General features: G+C 53.0%; 1 protein-coding gene across 1 annotated transcript in view; it reads right to left on the bottom strand.

The window, feature by feature from the left end:
• Positions 1-3,844: 3,844 nt before the first annotated feature.
• Positions 3,845-11,335, bottom strand: part of PLOD1 (procollagen-lysine,2-oxoglutarate 5-dioxygenase 1) — a 30,229-nt gene continuing 22,738 nt past the window's right edge. Inside the window, exons 12-19 of the mRNA XM_023515147.1 lie at positions 11,069-11,210; positions 10,623-10,764; positions 9,017-9,130; positions 8,380-8,445; positions 7,786-7,890; positions 6,517-6,663; positions 5,654-5,779; positions 3,845-4,730 (exon numbers count right to left, since the gene is read on the bottom strand). Of these exons, the coding sequence (XP_023370915.1) occupies positions 4,575-4,730; positions 5,654-5,779; positions 6,517-6,663; positions 7,786-7,890; positions 8,380-8,445; positions 9,017-9,130; positions 10,623-10,764; positions 11,069-11,210 (998 nt within the window). The 3' untranslated portion in view covers positions 3,845-4,574. The remainder of the gene's footprint in view (positions 4,731-5,653; positions 5,780-6,516; positions 6,664-7,785; positions 7,891-8,379; positions 8,446-9,016; positions 9,131-10,622; positions 10,765-11,068; positions 11,211-11,335) is intronic.

The raw sequence follows: 11,335 nt of genomic DNA, 5'->3' as shown, positions 1-11,335 counted from the left end.
TGTGTGTGTGTGGTTTTTGGCCAAGGCTGGGTTTGAACCCACCACCTCCGGCATATGGGGCTGGCACCTTATTCCTTTGAGCCACAGGTGCCACCCTCTTTTTTCTTTTAAAAATGTGGGGCTAGGTGTGGTGGTTCACACGTATAATCCTACCACTCTGGGAGGCCAAGGCATGTGGATCACCTGAGCTCAAGAGTTCAAGACCAGCCTGAGCAAGAGCGAGACCCAGTCTCTAAAAATAGCCAGACACTGTGGTGGGCAACTGTAGTCCCAGCTACTTAGGAGGCTGAGGCAAGAGGATCCCTTGAGCCCAAGAGTTTGAGGTTGATGTGAGCTATGACGCCATGGCACTCTACTGAGAACAATAAAGTGAGACTCTGTCTCCAAAAAAAGAGAGAGAGAGAGAGAGAGTGGGTGGCACCTGTGGCTCAAAGGAGTAGAGTGCCGGCCCCATATGCCAGACGTGGTGGGTTCAAACCCAGCCCTGGCCAAAAAAAAGAGAGAGCAAGAAAGAATTTAGAATGACATAAGTGGCCCACGTTTGTGACTTGATTTCTTTTCTTTTTTTTTTCCTTAGAGACAGAGTCTCACTTTATTGCCCTTGGTAGAGTGCTGTGGCATCACAGCTCACAGCAACCTCCAACTCCTGGGTTTAGGTGATTCTCTTGCCTCAGCCTCCCGAGTAGCTTGGACTACAGGTGCCTGCCACAATACCTGGCTATTTTTTTGTTGCAGTTGTTTAGCTGGTCTGGGCTGGATTTGAACCTGCCACCCTTGGTATATGGGGCCAGCACCTTACCCACTGAGCCACAGGCGCTGCCCTATGGCTTGATTTCTACTGGACAGCACTGCTCTCTATATAACCATAGCAGAATCCTGCCACCAATAACCTCAAGAGGCAAACCAGCACTCTGGTGACTGACCAGCTTATCAGCCTCCTGCTGGGTTAAAGGAAGCTGTCTCACCCTCACTACCCACTGAGGAACTTAGTGTTCTCAGAGTGACTGGGGACTATGAGGCTACACCCAGATCCTGCCTTGGGGTGAGGACACACCTCTGTCCCGATGTGGTATGCCTGGGGCCCATTACTAGCTGCCTCGCATGGTCTGCCTTATATAGTTGCTATCTATTATCTTCCTAAGGGGACCATCAATTCTCTGCAGGCAGGAATTTGAATTCTTTTTTTTTTTTTTTTTTTTTTTTTGAAACAGAGCCTCAAGCTGTCACCCCAGATAGAGTGCTGTGGCATCACAACTCACACCAAACTCCAACTCCTGGCTCAAGCAAGTCTCCTGCCTCCACCTCCCAAGTAGCTGAGCTGGGACTACAGGAGCCTGCCACAATGCCCAGCTATTTTTTGGTTGCAGCCATCATTGTTGTTTGTTGGGTCCAGGCTGGATTTGAACCCGCCAGCTCAGGCGTATGTGGCTGGTGCCTTAGCCACTTGAGCCACAGGCGCTGAGCCAGGAATTATGAATTCTATTGCTTTCTCCTTCTTTGGCTGAATCTTACCCAAGCCAGGTGGAGGGCAGATGTTTTCCCTACTAAACAGCTCTCCTCAGTCCCTCTTTCTCACTAAACCTCCCTGTGAGACTTGGCCCTGACCCTGGTCACTTGCCTGGACTGCTGCAGGGGCATCATAATTCATTCGCAGGCTCCTCATCTTTCTCTCTGAAACACAGCCTCAAACCGCGAAGCCCTGGCATGAACCTTTTCCATGACAAGACTCCCTCAGTACTGCCAACCATGGGACAGGGAAGGAGGACAGGGCGGGGTTAGTGTGCAATGACAGTAGACCTTGTTTCCTTACATTACCTATTCCTATTTTGATTGATTTTTTTTTTTTCTTGAGACAGGGTCTCACTCTGTTGCCTAGACTAGAGTGCAGTGGTGTCAGCCTAGCTCACAGCAACTTCAAATTCCTAGGCTCAAGTGATTCTCCTGCCTCAGCCGCCTAGGTAGCTGGGACTAGACATCATAGCTGGGCTATGATGCCCAGCTAATTTTTCTATTTTTAGTGGAGACGGGGTTTCACTTTGCTCAGGCTGGTCTCAAACTCCCAAACTCAAGTGATCCTCCCACCTCCCCCAGAGTGCTAGAATGGCCTTATTTGATTTTTCATAGTGGCTATGAATTGCACTTATAATCAACAAAAGATAACCGAAGACCTTGTTTGGTTATACACACACACACACACACACACACACACACGTGCAGAGACCAGCTCAAGAAAAACATCCGAGAAAGAGGTTAGCCATGTTGGCTTCTGGAGAGACCAACTGGGTGGCTGGAGCTGGGGGATGAGAAATTAAGATTTGTCAGCTGGTCTGAGGGTAGTGAGTTATCTCGATTGATTGTTCACATTTGGTTACAGATCAAACTCCTTGTTCTATTCTTTCTCCCCTTCTCACTACTGCACTTGGCTAGTCTTAGGAAAACAAAATGCAATTTGAATATTGAGATAATTTTGAAAATTCAAAAACTTAATCACCCTCCCGTTGAAGTTTAAACTCTCCTTGGCCTGGGAAAGTACTCCTTTAAATAGAACCTCTCCACCCTTCCCTTCCAGCCAACCTGCATTCTCTGGACCTGGAGTGTGGCTCTGTGTGTTGGAAACCTCTTCCTAGGCCCAGCTTAGATAGGCATCTGCTATCAGGCTTCCTCAGCCTCAGCACTCCTGACATTTTGGTTTCAGTAATTCCTTGTGGGCGGCGCCCGTAGCTCAGTAGGTAGGGCGCCAGCCACATGCACTGAGGCTGGCTGGGTTCAAACCAGCCCAGCCCAGCTAAAGCAACAATGACAACTGCAACAACAAGAAAAAAATAGCCGGGCATTGTGGTGGGCACCTGTAGTCTCAGCTACTTGGGAGGCTGAGGCAAGAGAATCACTTAAGCCCAAAGAGTTTGAAGTTGCTGTGAGCTGTGATGCCATAGCACTCAACCAAGGGTGGCATAGTGAGACTCTGTCTCAACAACAACAAAAAAAATTCCTTTTGGGGGGGGTGGAGGAGGCTGCCCTGTATACTGAAGGATGTTTGTGGGTACCCCTGGCCTCTATCTACTAGATGCTAATGGTGTCCCTCTCCCCCTTCCCCACCCTTCAGACATTGTCAGATGGGAACAAAATCACCCTTATTTGAGGAACACTGGGTCACGCAAGCTGCTTGTCTCTCCTGCACCTCCTCTGTTCTTGCAGTCATTGTGACATTTATCACAGAGTCCACGGTGAACGACACTCAAGTTTTTTCTGTCCCTACTGCTGACTACAAGTGCCTTGGAGGCATAGATCAGATTTCCTCAATGGCTAAAATCATGTTCAAATCACTGTCCCTACCACTTGCTTGCTGTGTGACCTGAGGCCAATTAATTGGTCTCTCTGAGCCTCCATTTCCTCAGCCCCTACCCCAGAGGGCTGTGTGCTGAGTACTCAGAATCCACAATGCCCAGCCTACAGCAAGGGATGCAGAGATGTTAGCTCTTATTCTTAATAAATGCCCCAAAGTATAACCAGTGTTACTAGAAGAGTCTGTCCTGGGTATGGCAGGGGCCACCAGAAACACCAGAAGTTCTCCCTGATCTCCCACGTTCTTGTTTGCAGGAAGGGTGGTCAGCAAAGGCTTCAGAGAGGAGGTGTCACCAATGCAGGTCTCAAAAGATGAAGAAGTGTGCCCCAGGCAGCCAGTGCCTGGCTCATGGTAACGGTTAATGAAATACACAAATGACACAGTGATCACACGGGACTGGGTTTGGGAAAAAGTCGTGGCTATGTGGCCTCTCTTACCAATCACAGGCTCTTAAAACCTCCCACTGCAGACTCTCACCCAGACACTGAGCATCAATCCCACTCCATGGTTTGAATAACCTTTAATAGAAACACTCCTGTTTCTGACTGTCTGTCCCTCTCTCTGGAAGCATCTGGGACAGGGTGACCCAGTGCAGTGTGTGGACATGTCACTCCCCTCCTCCCCAGCAAGTGGAGGGCTGAGCTGTGGCATAGATGCCTTTTCTGTCTCCCAGGAGGTTTGCTGAATTCACTGTCTCCGGGGGATGCTGGTTTGTTCTCATGACAAGAGCCATGAGGAAGGCGCGTCAGTGGTCCCAGGCTCTGCATGGGAACCTCAGCCTGACCCAGGTCTCTTTCCCCCAAAACTTGAAGCAGAAGTCTCTGTGGTGCAGTTCTGCCTGACAGAGGCACTGAGACATGGGTCCTCGCCCCTAGAGTCTCTAGGCAGCTTGGGAAGTTCCTATTCTGTTCAAGTCTCATCCCATGGAAGTGGAGGAAAGAGGACTCAGTTTTTCAGGGACAAGGGTGGAGGAGAATAAATCACTATAAAGCAGTGAAAGTGAACAGCGTCTCCAGGGGCAGGTCCAGAGCACCACTGGAAGCCCCAGCCCGGAGTTCTGCTCCGCCTCTGGCCTAGGCGAATCTCTCCGACTGGCAGTTCCCGGAGCAACAGGAAGTCAAGAGCCTGGAGGTTGGACCGGGTTCCCTGGGACCCTTAGGCCCCAGAGGCTGCTGGGCAGTGGTTGTCGACAAAGAGGAACGGTCGGAGGAGGCAGGCTGGGTCTGGCCAACTAGGGATCAACGAAGGAGACGGCGATGTAGCGGGTGCCCTTGGTGGTGGCGAGCCCTTCGTGGTAATGCGTGAGTCTCCCGGGGTGCATGAGGGTCCAGCCCTTTCTCGGGGCTCGGACGGAGCAGTTGTAGCGCAGGAACCGGCAGCCCCCACCCTGGGAGAAAGCAAGAGTCAGTCCCCCACCGCCCTGTCTGTCCTCCTGTCACAGCCATGAGGCCTTGAGCACAGCCGGCCTGAGGATGCCTTGTGGAGTGACAGAATGACAGCCATAAGCTGCCTCAGGAAGACATAAGCGAAGAGTAGTAAGTCATCAATGACTCTGGCCTTGGAGTTAGGCAGCCCTAGGCAAGCATCACCTCCACCCTTTACTAACTTTGTAAGCAACCCGAGCCTCATTTTCCCCTTCTGTAAAATGGGACCTTCTCTACCTCACCACTATAGACACTTTGTTGTGGGGGGCTATCCTGAGTGTATGTCCCTGGTTTCTACCCAGTAGATGCCACTAGCACCGTCATAGTCGTGACAAGCAAACATGTCTCCAGGAACCGCCAGTGTCCCTTAGTGGGGAAAATTGCTCCTAGTTGAGAAGTTTGGGCTTAGGGCAATGTCTGATATGTAATAAGCACTCAAAAAAATTATAGCTATTTTTATGGATGTCCTTTAAAAAACTCTTAAAATAGTAGCTTTAGGTGTGAATGAAAGACCAGCTGGCTGGATGTGGGGCCCCACACCCAGGCTAGCAGCCACCCCACCTTTCCCAGAGCCCTGCCCCCTTTTCCTAACAGGGAAGCACCAAGCTCCTCCTGGCCTGTGGCCTGTTCCTGCAGTACTCTCCACAGTTTCACCTAAGCAATTACCTGGGGAGCTCATTTCATTTTCACAATTCTAGGAAGGGCCAGGAAGGCAGGATGCAGATACCTCCTGAAGTGCTGACTCCAAAGTCCCCTCCCCCTCCTCAGATTATACCCACCTCTGCCAGGAAGCCCCTCCCAGGGCCCTTTTGCCTCAAGCTCCCTGAAAGCCACTGGCCAGCCCCTCCTGCATTCCACCTGCCCCACCCAGGTGGGCCCTGCTCACCTCGTAATCCACCCCGACCCGGTTCAGAGCAATGTTGATGGTGAAGGTGGAGGCATCGTGGTGCGGGACCAGTGAGGGCTGCTCGTCGGGCTTGTAGCGGACGACAAAGGCCAGATCAAACTGGGCCTGTGCCAAGGCAGGGGGACAGGGGAGCCAGCATTAGCCAAGGGAGACCACCAAAGGCCAGGAGAGGGGACGGGGGGCACAGGCGGGTGGCACAGATGGGGGCCCTCATCCAGTCTGCCTTGTGTTGGTGCCTAGACAGCAGATGAGTTTGATGCTGTGTCCTCCAGTCCCTAGAACAGCGTCTGGCCTGAAAAGGGTCTCAGTAAAAATATAAGAACAGAGGGAAAGAGAGGAGAGGAGAGGAAGGGAAGGCAAGGAAGGGACGTAAACACAGAGAAGGGAAGGAAGGAAGGGAGGGAGACACCATGAATCTAATCCTCGTAATCCTTTTTGGCAACTATCCAGGCTGGATTCCTTGAGGGCAGGACCCAGGCAAGCCCAAAATGGGTATCCGGAGAATCCACAAGCCTGAGGGGAGAGAGGCCAGCGGCAGTGGGTGGGTACATGTTACAGGAGAGAAAATGAGGAGGGAGTGCTGGCCAGCCACTGGGGCAGGGGCTTTCTCAGCAGCCTTAACTGCTGGTACAAGAGACACTGAGGCATGGTTTAGTGACAGAGAAGACGTATTCAAAAGGTCAGAGGCTAGAAGCAGAGTAGCCTCCAAGGAACATAAATGTCCAGCCCCAGGGCCCCGTCTCCCAACACATGGCCAGATGGGGGATAGGCCTCACCCCCGGATATCCAGCCCATCACCCCCCCTGCCCTGCTGCATCCTGGTTGCACCCGGGCATGCCCACCCTGGTGTAGTAGCCGGGGTAGAGCTTCTCGGTCATGGGGGCGATGTACTCCACCAGGAACTTGTGCCACTCTCTCTCAAAGCTGATCTGGTTCATGTGGATGTCGATGGTTGGCACGTTTTCGTAGCCACCCTGGATGCGGTTGTCCTGGAAGTGACCAAGGAGAGTACAGAATTCTAAGCTGTCCCCTGGGTTCCGTGCCCTGGTGTACAGTCTCTGTCTAACTCCCCTCCCTTGGCCTGGGAATATGGTGGGACAATGCTACCCTGTGACAAAAAGGAAGGGGCTCTGCAGATACAGTTAAGGTGCCTAGTCAACTGGGAGGCCATCCTAGGGGTGGACCTATTGGGTGAGCCCTTTAACGGAGGACCCTGAAGACAGACTGTCTCCTGCTGGCCTTGACGGAGCAAACTGCAGGGAAAGGAACTCTTCCAACAACCACGTGAGTTTCGAATAGAATCCTGAGTCCCAGCTGAGACCCCAGCCCCAGCTGATACCCCAACTGCAGCCTTAGACCCTGAGCAGAGGACCCAGCTAAATTGAGCCTGGACTTCTTACCCACAGGCACCAGGAGATGACAGATGGAGTTGCTTTAAGCCACTGAGCTTGAGGTCATTTGTTACTAAGCACTAAACACTAGTGCCAGGGCCACAGGTGTTCCAAGGGTTGGCCCTGCCACTGGAGGACCCTGGAATGCCTGGGTGAGCCCAGTGACTGGCTTCTGGAGATTAGTTTAGCCACCAAAGCACAGGGATTAGGCAGGAGACCACAATCACTGGTTAGCCCAATTTCTGAGGTCCACAGATTCAGGGTCTCATATGCCTTTAAAATTGGTGTCTGAGCTTTCCAGGATGGGTGCGGGCCTGGGGCTCCTCCTTCAGAGCACACACAGCCTCCTACATCCACTGGGGTCTGAAGACCATGGATGCCCCCCGATACCTTTGCCCACTCCTCTCCCATCCCACCTGGGAAAGTCCGGAGAAGAAAACTAAGCCATTCTAGTAACAAACCAGAAACTGAAAACCCGGCAACTTATGCTGACAGCAGCTCAGTCACATGGCAGCAATGGCAGGTTGGGGACCAATGTTCCATCTCCATTTTCTCAATCCCTCTACTCCAACTGCCTGCAGACACCCCTGCCAGCATCCCATGCCTAGAGGCCCAGAGGGGTTAGCTAATGAGGCCGGCTTGCCAGGAGAGCCCAGCCCAGAGCAGGCATGGGTGAAGAGGTGGTCTTCCTGCGGGCCCTATCCAGACATGGAGCCCCACCTTGTTGTCACCTAGAGACCACTGGCCATAGTGTTCCATCTCTTCCACCAGCTCGTCACAGGCCTCCTCCGTGAAGATAGGGAACCAGTAGACATCCGGGCAAGGCTGGGAAGGGTGGGGACTCAGTCATGGGGGCTCAGAGTGGCAGCTCCACTCCACAGCCTCCCCTTCTCTGCAGGGCCCCACCCCCTTGTGTATCCCAGGAGCAGGGGCTCGGCTCGGTCCTCCTAGACAGAGTGAGTGAGTTCCTGAAGGGAGAAGGAGGCAGAGCCCAGAGAGATTTTCTCAGCTGAGGTTACAGGCTGTTCCGAAAGGAACCTGTACATGAAGGACACAGAGGGGGCGAGGCAGAGGCCCCAGGGAATGGGGAAGCAGACAGCCCACAAGCGGAGAGAAGCATTCACTCCAACCTCAGGGGGGACCACATTCAAGATGCTCTCCTCTTTCCTGCCTGGGCCCCCCAGGCCCCTTGCAGACTCCAGCCGGAAAGTGCCAACAGGGAGAGGAGCCATCCTGCTGCCCACCACCCTAGGTCAGCCAGTCCTGATCCTCTGACCACTCCCTACTGTCCCCAGGGGTCCCCGGAGATCTCACCGTCTCCACCAGCTTCCCCGCCAGGGCCTTGGTATAGTTCTCGTGGATGTACTTCTCCTTCCAGTCCTGTGGGCAGGGAGAAATGGGCTGGTGCTCCCCACAGCTCAATTCCCAGGGATACCCTAGGAAGGGGCCCCACCCTACAAGCCCCTCGAAATGTGTGTGAAGGTGTACACACCTGGGGGAGGCGGGTGTGTGTTGCCTGGCTGCACACGTGTGTGTACATATGTACATGCATGTGCCTGGGGGAGCCCACATCAGCTGCAGGCTCCTAGGAACCCTGTCACAACCCATCATCACGGCAGCTACGGGAGTGAGACAGGCTGAGACAGACCCATTTCAGAGCTCAGATGATGGAGATCCCAAAAGTTAAGAGGCTCAACTAAGTTCCCGCTGATGGCAGCTAGGCCACCACCCAGCCTCTGACTCTGGCTCCCCCTCACCAGATGCTGCTGCTCCTCAGACCACCTTCCTTGCCCCACCCAAATCTACACTCCTGACCCTGGACCAGAGGGAGGGAGACAGGGGCATACAGGGGTCCTGGCTGGTGCAAAGCAGACAGGGAAGTGCCTTGGGGCATAGGATCACTAGGGTCCCTTCTGCTCCCAGCTCCAGTCTGCCCTGCACTAAGCCTCACCTCGGGGTTGCTGAACACTTCCCAGAGGTCGTTGTGGAGGTGGGTGGTCTGGTAGCTGTCCAGGGACAGCAGGTGTCCAAAGGTGTGCCGGTTGGTCAGGAACATGAACACGTCCTGGGGAGAGCAGGCCGAGAGAAGAGGCCTCCCTCAACCTCCCTGCATGTTTAGAGTACAGTGCAGGCTCCTTTGCCCACAGGATTGGGGACCAACCAAGCACAGGTCACCCTAGTGTCCCCAGCTCCCAGCCCAGGCCTGACACCACAGATGTGATCAGGGAAGGCTTCCCAGAGGACTGAACAGGGGAGGAAAGAGCAACTGCACAAAAGGACTGTGGATGGTGTTCTGACCCTAAGTTGTGGTCACAGGGGAGAACTTCATCGTGCTCTAAAGTTAAAAAACAGAAAACAAAATTATAGGCCAGGCGTGGTGGCTCATGCCTGTAATCCTAGCACCCTAGGAGGCTGAGGCAGATGGATTGTTTGAAGTCAGGAATTGGAGAACAGCTTGAGCAAAAGGGAGACCCCATCTCTAAAAAATAGTCAGGGCAGGGTACAGTGGCTCACGCCTGTAATCTTAGCACTCTAGCAGGCTGAGGCAGGTGCATTGCTTGAGCTCAGGAGTTCAAGACCAGCCTGAGCAAGAGCAAGACCCCATTCTCTAAAAATAAAAATACTAGTTGGATGTTGTAGCGGGTGCCTATAGTCCCATGCACTCGGGAGACTGAGGCAAGAGAATCACTTGAGCCCAAGAGCTTGAGGTTGCTATGACCTAAGATGCCACAGTATCCTACCTAGGGTGACAATGTGAGACTCTCTCTCCAAAAGAAAAAAAAGAAAGAAAATTACAAAAAAGTAGAAGGTAGGGTACAGAGACGGGGTGAGGTGGCTCTTAAAATATGTTTAGGTAGGGCGCAGTGGCTCACGCCTGTAATCCCAACCCTGGGAGGCTGAGGCAGGTGGATCGCCTGAGCTCACAGGTTTGAGACCAGCCTGAGCCAGAGCGAGCCCTGGGCGTTGTGGCGGGCACCTGTAGGCCCAGCTACTCAGGAGGCTGAGGCAAAAGAATCGCTTGAGCCCAAGAGTTTGAGGTTGTTGTGAGCTATGACACCACGGCACTCTACCAAAGGCGGCAAAGTGAGAGTCTGTTTCAATAAATAAATAAATAAAAATAGAAAAATTAACCACGTATAATAGTGCAGTGCCAGCTACTCAGGAGGCTGAGACAAGACAATTGCTTGATCCCAGGAGTTTGAGGTTTCTGTGAGCTATTATACCATAGCACTCTACCCCAGCCAACTGAGAGAGACTCTGTCTCAAACAAACAAAATAAAATAAAATAATAAAAATAAATAAAAACAAAAAAAGAATATGTTTAGGTAGAAAGTTTAGTTTCCTTTAGGCTATGTTTAAAAATGTAAATAAAATGGTGTGCAAACTGCTAAAACAGTCCCTCAGATCTCTGAGGACCAGCCCTTGTGCCCCTATCAGGCCTTAGTTGCCCCTGAGCAGTCCTGCTGGAATGTCAGGAGCCCTCAGGCCTATAGTGACAAGTTAGCCCATCTTCCTTGTCAACAGGACATCCCGTGACCACCCAGCCACTGGCTGACCTGTTGCCGGACATTGGCACAGAAGGCCATGTCAGGGTCCAGCTTGCTGTGGTGGAACAGGTCAGTGGACTGCAGCTCAGCTCGCAGGGCGCTGCCCTTGATCAAGTAGATGTTCGAGATATAGGGCACATTCCAGACACCACTAAGAGAGAGAGGAAGATGCAGGGGGTCACAGGCTGGCGGTGAGGGGGTCAGTGGCTGGGGGTCTGGGCTGGGAGAAGGGGAAATCATAGGCTGAGAGGGCACAACTGTGCTGATGTGATTCCCCTGATGAGTGGGCCCAAGATATTTGTCAGGAAGTCCTTGGGTGTGTCCAACTGTAGTCTTCCTTGCTTTAGGTTTGGCAGGAATTTGAGGGCAACAGGACAGAAATATTGGGGAGGGAGGTACTATAAGCCCAAGCAGAAGATAGAGGAAGCCCCCCCCCCGCCGCCGCAGGTACTCACACACGCCGCCCCTGCACAATGTCCACGTAGTCCTCAGAGCGGGCGTAGTAGCCATCCGCACTCAGGGCTCCCCAGAAGTTCGACCACAGCCTCCCATGGCGGGTCATCAGTGGAGCAATGACGTTCCTGAGGAAGGGAGCACCTCAGGGGGTGTCCTCCTGCCCACCTGGAGTCAGGGGCAGCCCCAGCCAAGGGTGGGGACAGCACTCCACTGGGACAGGGCAGGGCCTTGGTCTGTGGGGAGTGTGGCTCTTTTTTTTTTTTTTT

Source organism: Otolemur garnettii, unplaced genomic scaffold, assembly GCF_000181295.1.
Source record: "Otolemur garnettii isolate 467f Iridium unplaced genomic scaffold, OtoGar3 scaffold00067, whole genome shotgun sequence".
NCBI lineage: Eukaryota > Metazoa > Chordata > Mammalia > Primates > Galagidae > Otolemur > Otolemur garnettii.
This window is presented reverse-complemented; position numbering and strand designations above follow the sequence as displayed.